The sequence below is a fragment of the Podarcis bocagei genome, assembly GCF_964188305.1.
Source record: "Podarcis bocagei genome assembly, chromosome: 3".
Classification (NCBI taxonomy): domain Eukaryota; kingdom Metazoa; phylum Chordata; class Lepidosauria; order Squamata; family Lacertidae; genus Podarcis; species Podarcis bocagei.
In genome coordinates, this window is record NC_138127.1 from 70,148,988 (window position 1) to 70,161,886 (window position 12,899).

General features: G+C 47.8%; 1 protein-coding gene across 6 annotated transcripts in view; it reads left to right on the forward strand.

The window, feature by feature from the left end:
- The window catches only part of TJAP1 (tight junction associated protein 1), a 43,051-nt gene that overhangs the window by 21,010 nt on the left and 9,142 nt on the right, over positions 1-12,899 (forward strand). For 5 of the 6 annotated variants that reach the window (XM_081187580.1, XM_081187583.1, XM_081187584.1 and 2 more), the window contains 6 exons: positions 1,515-1,566; positions 4,134-4,291; positions 7,302-7,330; positions 10,042-10,203; positions 11,480-11,546; positions 12,004-12,033. In XM_081187580.1, coding sequence (XP_081043706.1) covers positions 4,166-4,291; positions 7,302-7,330; positions 10,042-10,203; positions 11,480-11,546; positions 12,004-12,033 — 414 coding nt within the window. In that variant the 5' untranslated portion in view covers positions 1,515-1,566; positions 4,134-4,165. The remainder of the gene's footprint in view (positions 1-1,514; positions 1,567-4,133; positions 4,292-7,301; positions 7,331-10,041; positions 10,204-11,479; positions 11,547-12,003; positions 12,034-12,899) is intronic. The other variant, XM_081187585.1, reaches the window with a different exon arrangement.

Consider the following 12,899-nt stretch of genomic DNA (forward strand, 5'->3'; position numbering starts at 1 on the left):
CAGGTGCGCGGCGTGATTTGGCACTTGTGTGCATGTGCGAAGCAGCAAAACCTGGAAGTAACCCTTTCCGGTACTTCTGGGTCGCCGCGGGACGTAACCTGAAAGAACGTAACATGAACGTAACATGTAAATAAAAAAGTGAAATTCTCAGTCTGCTGAATTTTGCACCTGATGAAAATAATTGTCCTGTTTCTGTGTGTGCATGGAATTGGAGAGTATGCTGAGCCTTCTTGGAAAGCCTCTCCCCACCCCCACAAGTCTATTCACAGGCACCGTGCTGCGTTCCTGTATTGTTGGACTTGGAGAAGTGTAGATCTAGTTATTGCTCTGTGGCCCTGGAACAGAATAGCTATGCTATTGTGAGATTGTTTGTTCTGTGCTAGTTGAGGCCCGAAGAAAACACTGTAGTAAGGAAAGGGGCCAACAAGCTTGTTGGGGCAGGGCCAATCCTAGGGCATCTCAAAGACTTGTTTCAGCAGCTCTCTTGCCCAGCACAGGCCCTCCTGGCTTCCTGTTACACTAACTTTGTTTATGGCTCTGACTTAGGGTGTGGAGTTTTTGTACACATAATGTAACCCCAACTCCAAGGTTGGGTGTCATTGATAGAGGAAAGTAGCTGGGAGGGCCAGGTAAGACTTCAGCAATGCAACCCCACCAGATTGTGTGAGAGCTTGAGTGGAAATAGCAGGCCAGAATCCTATTCTCCGACCTGTTGTTCTATCCCTCTGTTCATAGTTCCCTGACCTTGTGGGCATCCGGTTGTATATATGCCATACCTGTACATTTTAGGCTCATTTTGCTCTGAGAGCTAGGCATGGGAGAGATGATCTGTGGTAAAGAAGGTGAGGGACATTCTCTTAAGAGGGCCAGCAAATAGTTGGTACAGATTTCAAAAGCATTCCCCCCCACAATACATCTTACAATTCCTTTCAGAAATAGAGGACAGTGTAGTCTGTTTCATGGGAATCTGCTGCCCACCTTCATTTTGACTCCTGAGCCTTTTATGAATCAGTGCCTGAACTCTTGTTTTCTGATGGATCAGTGCAGCAGCAAATAGTTGTAAAATCAAAATACAGTTGTACCTCGGTTCTCGAACGGAATCCGTTCTGGAAGTCCATTCGACTTCCAAAACGTTCGGAAACCAAGGCGCGGTTTCCGATTGGCTGCAGGAAGCTCCAAAGATAGTTCACAAACCAGAACACTCACTTCTGGGTTTGCGGCATTCGGGAGCCAAAGCGTTCGAGAACTAAGCTGTTTGAAAACTAAGGTACGACTGTACTCAGTATTACCCTTTGGTGTACATGGGAAAATATGCTCTACCAGAATGTTTTGTTGACAGTTTTGAGCTTTATTTAGGTATTTGCAGCTATTCCCCCCACCCCCATCTGACCTGTGATCCTACAGATTGGGCATATTTCGGGTGGGGACTGACATAAGTGTTTATTCCTTGAGCTGGAAAAGAGAGGAGGAGCTGAGCTCCATAGTAAACCGTCTTTGTTTTCCTCACTTTTTAGGTTGTTGGGTTGAGTGCCTTCTTCATGAGGCTTCAAATCTGAATCCAGGCTGGTAAGTTCTTCAGCACATCTCTTATAGGCTTAGCTGTGGGGATTGCCTCATACTTAGGCATTGCACTGCTCCACATTTGACCTTCCTTTAGTGAGAGTCGGCCAAAGAGGCCTTACCCAATCCCCTTTATGAACGAGATGTACATAAGAAGTCATCATATATCTGGTCACTACTTACCCATCTAGTCCAGTTTAGCCTATTTGTTGAGGCCCCCCAGGGAGTCTCACTCGTGTCATCTGCTCTCTGGTCCTTTTACCTGGAGATGATTCAGCCTGGGGCCTTCTGCATTCAAAACCATAGCTACTACTGAGCTAGGGTTCTCCCTACAATGAGAAATGTAGAGCGCTGAGGAAGCCCTTCTCAAGACTGACCCCAGATAAATAGAATATTACTTCCAGTAGGTCTCTTAAATAGCCAGCCTTCTTGTTGTTGTTTTTAGAAAACCGTAAGTCATTTCTGTTTAAACTGGTTTTCAAGAATATACTAGGACATGTTTAATTTGCAACGACTTATCTTTGCTCATTTTTGTGCTTGCTGTTATGATTTAATTAATGGATAGTTTTTACAACCTCCTTTGATTAGCAGAGTAGCATGTTTTAATTCAGCGGGTTCAATACTGGGGAGGAGGTAGCAAAAGGCACGCACTTTCACCCATGAGTCATCAGGTTACTAGAGGCCTCACAGAAGCTTTGACTGCTGCTGTCTGGAAGACGTGGTGCCTGCAAAACATTGTCATTGGTATTGTAGCTGCCCTGCATTTACCTCCAGCTGTACAGATATGTTTTGACTTGTGTGTAATGGAATGCTGGAGGGAACCATGGGAGTAATGGGACAGTTCCAGGCAGTTTAAGCACAAAGGTCCTGTGCCTTCTTTACCCAAATTGTTATTGACTTGATAAGAACCCAGTGGCTCTACAGAGCAAAATGCCACAGAGAACCTGTGCTTGTTTCTTTGTCTTCGTTTACCTCTTGCTCTGCTCTAAGCAGGCATTACAATAGGCTGACTCTTGAGGGCTGCAAAACCTATGATGTTGGGGTTTTTTTATTGCACATTGGCTGAAGGAAATGCATTCCTTGTAGAGGAGGAAATGGACAAGAAACCGCTTGCTTGAAATGAAGGTGCCTTCAGCAAAGCATTCCCTGAAATGTCATACTCTGGCCGTGTCTGTGCTTCCTGGTCCTTTAGCAGGTCTGACCTTTTCTGCCCTGACTGACCTTTGCTGTGAGCATGTGCTTCTCGTCACTTTCCTGCAGTGCCAAGCCTGTTGTTTGCCCTTGATATATGTCAGTAGTAGAAGTACTTGATGCTGTTACATCATTCTAGCGTAGTACTTAGAAACGGAAGCAAGCCAAGAGCTGTGCCGAATCCAGCACAGGCAAGTTCTGCGTGCAGTCCTTGTCTGTAGAGGAGTATCATCTGTTGAGGGCGTTCTAGTTGATGAGATTTCACAGAGCAACATTCCCTGTATCCTTTTAGCTACCTCGGGAAATGCTGTTTGTGGGCCACATGGTTTGTGAACTTTGCAGGGGTTGTGAGGACTGAAAGGCCCGAGGAAAGCTGTTTGATTCCAGCTCCCTTGTATATCATAGAAGGATTTCATGGCTGAGCTTCTGTCAAGCCTGGCTGCCTGATTTCTGGAAGGGTTTTGGACACTTGCATTTGTTGACAAGTTTATAGTCTTGGCCGGCAGCAGCATGATCACTGCCTTTGGCTAATTTTTTACCTACACAGCAGAAGGCAGAGGCCTCTTGTCTGTGCTTTCAGGAACATTTGCATCAGTCCTGATCCCCCCCCCCATCCCCATTATAAATTGCCTGCTGCCTCTGGCGAATGCTGTCCTGGAACCTGACACAGGTAGGTGCTGTTCATGGCTCATAGCTTTTACAGAATGTAGGCCTGAGTTGTTAAGCCCTGATGCATCAGCATAGCTCAGCAGCTTTCAGCAGGGTTCCTTCTGTCCTAGAAGTGCCTCCAAGCTTTGCCCTTAGAGAGAGTGGCAGCGAAAGTGTCTCTCTCTGCCGTTTTATCCCTGACACACTTGGGAGTAATTTGGCTTTAACTAATACAAGCACATAATTCCTCCAGCCTGTCGGCATGCTTAATGCCTGCCGTTCTCTCCCATGTAGTCCCTCTTGGCAGCGACAGCACAAGATCAATAGCTCCTGCCTGGCCTGTCATTCCCGCCTGCAAGGTTTTCAGTTTCCATATCGGAAACGGCCTTTCCTAAAGAGCCCAATCAATATGCCGCTCTGAGGCCTGTTCTCGTTTGCTATATATAATCTGGACACACACTGTATGTTAGTGTGTGTATGTGCATAACACACAGAGAGAGAGGATGAGCCAATCCTCTGCTCTTGCTGGCTGGGAGGACGCAGCTGTGCTTTTTCTTCTTCCCTCCTTTTTTACTACAGCTGCTTTCCAAGGCTCTGGCCTGCCTCTTTCCTCGGTTCTCTGGATGTTGGGCTGCTGTGGGACACAGGATATCTGACTGCCTTGTGGGAACGTATCTGGGCTGAATGGGGCATATGTGACTCTCTCTCTCCTCTGCAATTTCTGCTCTCGGCAGGTGACCTTTTGTGCAAGTCAAGCGAGGGGACAATGACGAGCACTGCACCTTCCAAGAAGCCTTACCGCAAGGCTCCTCCGCAGCACCGCGAGATCCGGCACGAGCTGCCCATCCTGCGTGACGACCAAGATGGTGTGATTTTGGCGGAGCAGAGTCAGGTAACTGAAAGCCGGGCAGCTAAGGGCCTGGTCCCACTTCGTCAGCCGAAGGGGTTTAGTTACCCCAAGGCAGGCCAGCCCAAACAGCAGGTGGATGGGTATGAGGTTTGCAACGTTAACTTTTCTTCCTGGTCTCTGGAGTCGAGCAGCGACAAGGAGCTAGCAGGGTGCCGAGCAGAGCTGAACCTGAAGAGCCGGACTCTGTCGCCTGTGCTGCTTCACAGCGGGAAAACGGGAAGGCGGAGTGTGAGGCACTGTCGGCACCCGAGCCGCGGGCGGCTCAGTAAGTTCATGAGTCGAAGCGTAGAGACGGTAGTGGTTTCTGGGGACGAAGGCCGGAGGCCGACTTGCTCCTTCAAGAGTAGAAGCCTGGAGCGCTCCCTCATGTTCAAAGAGCCTGCTGAGATCTTAGCACCTAGGAAGTTCCATGTCCCATCGACCCACCTGCCCCTCAAGGGCATCTTGAAGCAGACAGACATGCTGGAAGTGCGGCCTGAGAGCCTGCGCAAATCTCGCTCGGTGGAGACCCTGGCCCGTGGCCGCCGCTCACGGAAGTACAGCGACCCTCAGCTGTGCCTGAGCAGGCAGGACAAGCGCGGCTCTGAGCACAACAGCGGGAGCTGCTCCGACTCTGTCAGGCGGAAGGAGAAGATCACAGAGGAGAAGCTCCAGTTCTCCAAGTTCCTGGACGAGATCACCCACCGGGTGCTGAGCCCTGTCCACTTGCACTCCTTGGGGGAGGGCAGAGCAGGAGAAGGGAGCCAGGACTCCCCCACTTCTCCCAGGTGCTCCACACCAGAAGGGCAGAAGGAGAGCCAGCCTGAAGGCACCAGGAGGACCGCTGAGAAAAGCCCTCGGCTCACTAGGAGGAAAGCAGAGCGGAGGCGCGAGGGTCTCGATGTGGCACCTTGCCGTAAGAAGCTGCCAGAGGAGATGGAGAGGGCTTCCAGGCTAAGGAGGAAGCCCGTCTTGGTGAGGGCGGACAGCAAGGAGAAGTTCCTCTCCATGGAGAAGCGGGTGGTGGATCTGTGTCAGTATCAGCTGCAGCACCTGGCAGAGCTGGGCTTGGCAAGGGTGTCTTCTGAGCAGCAGCATCTGCCTCCGTGGAAGACGCTGGGTCAGGAGGGAGGGAGGGACGAAGGGCAAGACCAGAGTGAATACCCACCGCGGCTCGTGTGGCTACAGCCCCTGGGCTGCAGAACTAGCCCGAGGCCAGTGCTGGAGCCGAGCTACTCGGGAAAAGGGTCCTTCTCCCCTCCCTCACGTTGGAGCCAGGAGGAGGGCAGTGCCTCACCCAGAGCCTCCCCTTCCTTCAGCTTAGCGCTAAACAAGGTAGGTGAGTGAGGGACAGATGTTTGTCTGCCAAGTTTTGTCTGTCGTAGCTTAGAGCAGATCTCCTTAAGTCTCTGTGAGGTTTGACCAAAGGGGTTTTATGCCCAAATATTATCCACCCAACATGTTTCTTATCAGCTCATTCCCTGCTTGTGTTGATCCTTAAAATCGGAAACTGAGCCCACATGCTTGAATACTAAATACGTCATGCTTTCTGAGTAGCCCATTGATTTTCCTTCCTTCCTTTTGGCATCCAGGTTGCCCTGGGTTTGCTTCTTTGGAGATGCTTACCTGTCGAGTGCCAGTATATGTGTTTGTGGCAGCTTACCTGTTTTGCTAAACTGCCCGGTAAATTCCTCAGGCACCTTTGTATGAGGCACAGTTCTTGAGAAAAACTGCCACTCACTCCCATCCATCACGGAAAGAGGTTCTTAAGCTGAGTGTACCCTAATGAAAAGGCGTTTTGTCTTTGCCCAGATATCTCTCCTGCCCTCTTATATCAGGCATTGCATGCTGGGAGATTGCCAGTTGCCCCATACTGTGTAATCTGATAGGGCAAATCTTGCTACAGTCAGTATGTTCAGGACCACTGTCTTAGGCTGGCATGATTGGGCACCTGCCAAGGCCCTTTGCCCTAGCAAGGGGCCCATCATTGAAAGCCCCCTGGAGCTAGAGATGCAGTGAGCAAGCAAAAAGTAGCAGAGACACGGACAAACTGGTAGATAAGCAGGTGGTAGCAACAAAAATAAAAAGAATGGAATCAGGCAGTTGCAGTTTGCTGAGGGTGTTTTGCTCAAGGGTCCTCCCCAAAATCTGAACTCAGCAGTATTTGTCAGTATTGTTTAGGTATATTAAGTCGGTATGGTGTAGTGTTTGATTAGGTCTGGGAAGACCAGAGTTCAAATTCCTACAGAGGCACTAAGCTCACAGAATGACCTTCGACTGCTAACACTCTCTAGGCCTAACCTACCTCAAAGGCCTTTTTCTGAGGAGAAATTGGGGGGTGGGGAGAGGCCCTGCATGCTCCCCTGAGCTCCTTGGAGGAATAGCTGGTTGGGAGGGGGCCAGGAAATGTAAGAAATAATTAAAAACAAAACAATGGCATGTAACTTGAAGTGTCTTCCTATACGATGGGGATTGTTTTAAGATTGTTGGTAGCGGTCTCATTTGTGTGGTGCTTTACCTACATGTATGGTGGCCTGAGCAGTATAGAGTACAGTATACAGTGTTTGCTGGCCAGTGGGTATCCTAAATGCAGTGTGGATGCTCATGGGCAGTAAAAGAGAACCAAAAAAGTGGCTGGGAGTATCTCCCTTGGTCTGTTCATTAACGAAGGATCATATTCACCACAGAGCAGGTCTTCGGTTTTCATAGTGAACACTGTAATGCTGTCAATTTAAAGCTGTCTAGTGACTGAGATAATTTAGGCTGGTATAGTGCAGGATTGAATCTTAACCGCCCTGAGATCTCTGGGTATAGGGTGGTATATAAATTCAATAAATAAAAAATAAATAAAATTAATCCCATCTGGGTGTGGTTGGACCAGAGCTCTTTGTATGAGAATTAGAGGGTGCTGTGGGTTATATCCATCTGGCACTTGTATGCTTCAGTTTGCCACGCTGAAAACTTGCCCATATTTTTCAGTGAGATTCTTGCTTCTGTTTCCTTTTTTGCACAGGAGCCTTTGACGGATGCAGAAAGGATGAGGTAAGTATCCTCGTCGCTTTCGTTATGCAAATCTTTATTTTCCAGGCTACTACGTTTATGCTCATTCTCTGAACTTATGTGATGGCTTTCCTTGCCTTTAAGGCTCTACACCAGGGCTGGGGCCTTTTGGGTTGGATGGGCCAGATCTTCATCTTCCCCCACCCTGATGGGCCAAGCTTGGTAGGTGGGTGGGACCACCTACCTGCCAATCATCTGGTGTCATCGTGACACCAGGTGATTGATAGGTGGTGGTCCTGCCCACCTGTTAAAGCTGGGGTGGGGGAGATACTGCCCAAGTGGGATTAAACGCATATCAGCTAAAAATTAAACCTGCATTCTGCAGCCATGTTTCTACCTGCCCTACCTGCCATCACACATTATGTCAAGCGTGGAGAAGGTGGGTTTGGTTTTGGGACCAGAAGTTGTCACCTGGCAGGTCAGGTTTACCCTGGCCTTTGGCATCTGAGATACTCCTATTATTGGCACCTATTATTGTGACTGAAATTTGTTTTAATGGTTTTTAATACTAAATTTCAAATTTTTGTAACCTGCCCTGGTAATAAATTTGATGATGATGATAATTTGCAGGCCAGAGGTTCTCTGCTCTGTGCCCATCAGGAAGCGTTATCTCACAACCTTGATGGTGCAGTGGCTGAAAGGACGGTCCCGGAACGGATATAGCTGCCTCAGGCATAGATGCCAAAGCTAGTATAGGTGGAGACCCAGCTGTACAAGCACAAACAAAGGGTCCAAACTCTACATTAGGTTTTCAACTTGCTGTTCCAGCAGGAAGAGTGGATAGGCAATCATTCCTTCCAGCAGCAGGCATCTATTTTAATTTCTTGAAAACACGTTTTAAGAGCTATTATTTGAATGTGATCTGCTGTGCTTGGGATATGTCCTTTGTGCAGTCTCTCTCACTATGAAAGTTGGATGTGTACAAATATCTGCAGGAGGCAGCAATTTTTTGGATTGCTCTTAAATCAGTGAAGAAGAAACCCAATACAGTAGTAGCAGAACTGTTGGGAGACTTTGTGCATGCAAGCAGGTGTATGGCTGGGACAGCAGAAGACTTCTGTGCCAGTGAGCCGTTACGCAAACATAGGCTGTATCTTCCTCCATGGACTGATTCCACTCACTTGCTTGGAAACTGGGTCACTTTTCCTCTGTGAGGGTGGAGATGGGCCAATGTCAACTAACCCGCCTCCCTGCATCCTTGCTAGATGTTTCATGGCAGCACGTAAATTATTGAGTGAGTCTCATCTTCCAGTGGAGGACACCTAAACTGCACAGCCCCATCTGGCTACTGTGTTTAGTACAGATACTGTAAACTGAGACGCTGCTGGCATGGATGAGTGGCGGGCTACTGAGAATAAGGCTCTCTGTCTCTGCTCTGGTGGCAATATGATCAACTGACGTGACCTTTTCTTATCTACAGCAGATTCCCGTATGTGCTCAGGCCTCTGCTCAAAGCGACTCGCTACTCATAAACAGAATTTAGTGGCGCAAGATCCAGAAAAGGCTTTACTAGAACAGCTTTGCTATTCCTAACCACCAGAATGCACCTTATTACCCATCTTTCCCAATCTCTGCTGATCCTCTTCTTCCTGGTGTGCAGATATGCCTTCAGAGTCCTCCTCCTGGAACTCGAAGGCACTGGCAGGAATCCAGTAGAGCTTAGGGCAGGCATAGGCAACCTTCGTCCCTCCAGATGTTTTGGACTACAATTCCAATCATCCCTGACCACTGGTCCTGTTAGCTAGGGATCGTGGGAGTTGTAGGCCAAAACATCTGGAGGGCCGAAGGTTGCCTATGTCTGGCTTGGGGGATACCTGAAAACCTCTGTAATAAAATGTACTGTAATTCCTTGTTGAACATGAAAATTTAAGAGTGAATAAACTGTTTTTTTTGCTCATTCATGCATTTGAAGTTGCACTGGGTCTAGTGCTGAGCATGCCTCAGCACTATGAAATGGAGGTTTGCAAATGGGGATTTTAAATTATTATTATGTTGGAAACCTGGGCTTTATTTCCTCTCTTGTGGTGAATGCAGTGGCGTAGCGTGGGTTGTCAGCACCCGGGGCAAGGCAAGTAATTTGCGCCCCCTAACCCGTGGATTTGCACCCCCTAACCCATGGATTAGCACACCCTAGCCCTAACCCTCAGATGTTGCGGCCGGCCCCCCCTGCACCCCCCACGCTACGCCACTGGGTGAATGGTTGCTGGGGGCAGGGAAGATCTGTAAACTCATCCCGAGATTTTTTCACAACACAGTCATTTTCTCTAGATGTCTTTTCATGTCCTGTGTGCCGCTTTGCACCTGAACAGAGAAGGGGAGGGGTTGGCAGAACTGCCGGAGTGCGTCTTGCTGCAGCTCTCTTTCAGAAGTGAGGCTGTAAGTGTTGTACAGTCGTACCATGGAATGGAATTCGTTCCGGAAGTCCGTTCAACTTCCAAAACATTCAGAAACCAAAGCGCAGTTTCTGATTGGCTGCAGGAAGCTCCTGCAGCCAATCAGAAGCCGCGGAAACCCCGTCAGACACTCGGGTTCCAAAAGAATGTTTGAAAACCGGAACACTCACTTCCGGGTTTTGATCATTTGGCAGCCAATTTGTTTGGGAACCAAGGTATTCGACTTCCTAGGTATGACTGTATGGAAGACTGCAGCACTTGTAGTTTTTATTCAGGATGTTGTTGCTTTGTTTGCATTAGGTTGTTGCAGCATGAGAATGAGGAGCTGCGTCGGCGTCTGGCTTATGTCACCAACAAAATGGAGGCAATGGAAAGGGAGTTGGAGTCTGGGCAAGACTATCTGGAGATGGAGCTGGGCCAGAATCGTGAGGAGCTGGAAAAATTCAAGGACAAGTTCCGTAGGTATGTCAGCTTTAAGAAGCTCTGGGGTGCTGTAAGAGAAGGGAACCAGCTGGATAGAAGGACACATTGCTTCCTAACAATCTGAGATGTACGTCCTTGCTATTTGCAGATTTTTGGGGGAAGCAATAAATGTGTCATTGCACAATATATTTTGTCCCCTCCCTCCCCGCTGACAGTCGTATGAATCATTCCGTGCACGGGAAATGGTTTAGTGTTAAGTGGGTCCATGGGATGGGGGCCATGAGTGGGGTGGAAACATTATTTTAAAAGCCAAAATTCGTCCGTCAGCATTTTTCATGCTATGACTTGCTGGCTTAGTGTTCCCTGGGACTGATATGTTAATATGTTTATGACTACCACATGGCACAATCTGAGAGGTGAAACAGGTATGATGAAGAAGATTAGGCCTTGCCTCATCTTTGCTAAAAACTAAAAGCAGCTGAGTATCTCAAAGGGATTTTCCTTCACCCTGCCTCAAGGGAAGGGTTCTGCATTTAATCATCGTAGGGTAGAGGGAAGGCAGGCACAATTGTCAGAAGATGCGTTCATTAATCCTCCCCCATGGTATCATTTTTAGCTGCAGCATTTTGTTCCAGTGAGCAAAACTACTAGCATTTGTTGAAGCATTGAGGTGATGACCTATAGATGGAAGTTTGGAGGATTCTTCCCCTGTCCCCAGCAACCTTGGAGGTTTACCAGATGGAACTGGACCTGAGACTTAGGTTCATACCATGTTCAGCTCCTGATTTCTTGAGTGCAGAGAGCATAGACAAGTTGACTGTCCTCAGCTTAGAAATAAGGATAATGGTGACAAGTTCATTATGAAGAGGGATGCAGTAATTATTGTAAAGGTCTTCATAGATAGAAAAGAAGATGGGAAATGGAGAAAGGGCGATGGGATTGACACTTGTTGGCAAAGCTTTCCCTCCCATTAGATAAAACTAGGTTTAGGAGTCTTCTTTGAATCTTCTGATTCCTTTAGCATCCTTTCTGCAAGGCTGAGACCAAGACCAGTTTTGGTCCTCTGCAAGTTGGTCAGGCTTGTTTTTTCTTCCATCTCTTCTATCCATGAACATATCATTCCTCCCTCAACTTAAACTTCTTGGGCTTGCTACAAGGAAAGGTCAACTGCTCATCTATGGACTGGAAGGTGTGAAACTATGGCTTGGAGCCATGGCACACGGCTTCTTGAAATATCTCCACCTTACCTAACTTCTGAATTGCAGGGTGTCTGGTGTCACTTTAGTAACCTGAATGATCTTGTGTCTGTCTATAGGTTGCAGAACAGTTACACAGCCTCACAGAGAACCAATCAGGATTTGGAGGAGAAGCTGCACACCCTGGTAATTGACCTGCTGAGTCTATAAGAGGGAAGAGCGGGTGGGCCACACTCTTGTCTAATGGCTTGACTCTGATTGCAGTGTAGTAACACCAGGATGTAAGTCAGGATTTGAGGCAGAATCTCAGCATGAAGTTGCCCAGAGGGAGCTTTGCATTCTAGATCGTCTATGTTGCCTGCACCAGAGTTTGGGTTCTTCTGCAATGTAGCTACTTGTAGTATTTGTCTCACATCAGCTTTTTAAAAACCCAGAGTGCTGGAAATTTGATGTGCTGCTTTTTGTAGGATCCGGGTGGGGAAAACTCATCATGGGGTTGTGGGAGTGGAGCCAACATTTGTGTATTGTGTGCATTCATAACACTCATGGCTGTTTCTTTTCTTTCCTTTTTCTCTCTCTGTCTCTCTCCTTTTCTTTCCAATGCTGCTGCTGCTGGCAAATGCTGGGTGCACTCACCTCTCAGGCCTCGCTCAGTCAAAGCTGGATTTTTGCAGTTGCGTCTTTTCGTTTGTGTGTTGTTGTTTTTCTATCTCCTCTGCACATGCCTCAGCCTGTCCAGTTTCATTGTTGGTCGCACATTATTCAGCCCTACTTCTGTCCTAGATGGGGTCCCAGCAGTTTGGGTTTTGCAGGGGAAAGATTATCCTTGGGAATCCGACCAGTTCTGACCCGCATGTTCTAGCATGGGCTGCTCCTTCTTACTTTCAGTTATTGTCTAGCTTGGGAAAGAAATGTCCTCTGCTTAGAGAAACCTGGAACTCATGAGACCCTCTCTAGAGTAGTGCTCCTCTCTAGTCATCTGGATGCAGCTCCAGTGATTAGTATGTTGGCCACCAGCTTGTATTATAAGGCACTTGGGATCTCTGTGGATTGTGAACAAATTCCTGCAGAACTTCATACAATTTTAAAAAAGACGTGCCCTATTAACATTTAAGCCACTGAAATTGGATGTGGTAGTTCAGCCATCTCTGCCCTGTGGCATTCCCCTATTCATCTCTGTTGAATTTCAGAGAAGCAGAAAAACTCTTCCCTGGCATCCTGAATATGTCTCTTTAATTATAGCTCTTAGGGACCAAGTTATCAAGTCCCACAGAGGTGTGCACACTCAGGGCCATTCATGTCAGTACAAATTCAATCTGCATCCTAGATCATTTTTATAGGCTACCTGCATCCTGCTGAGGTCATCCGCGCCCTCTATTTTTCTTGTAGAAAGGCAAGTGTGGAGGAAGTTCGGCTGTTATCTGAGCCTAGTGAAATTTGCTGCTGAGGCAGGTGTTTGGTGGGATGGCCTTAGGACTCTTCTGTGTGACCCCCATCACATAGCATAGCATAGCATAGCATAGCATAGCAGAATCATAG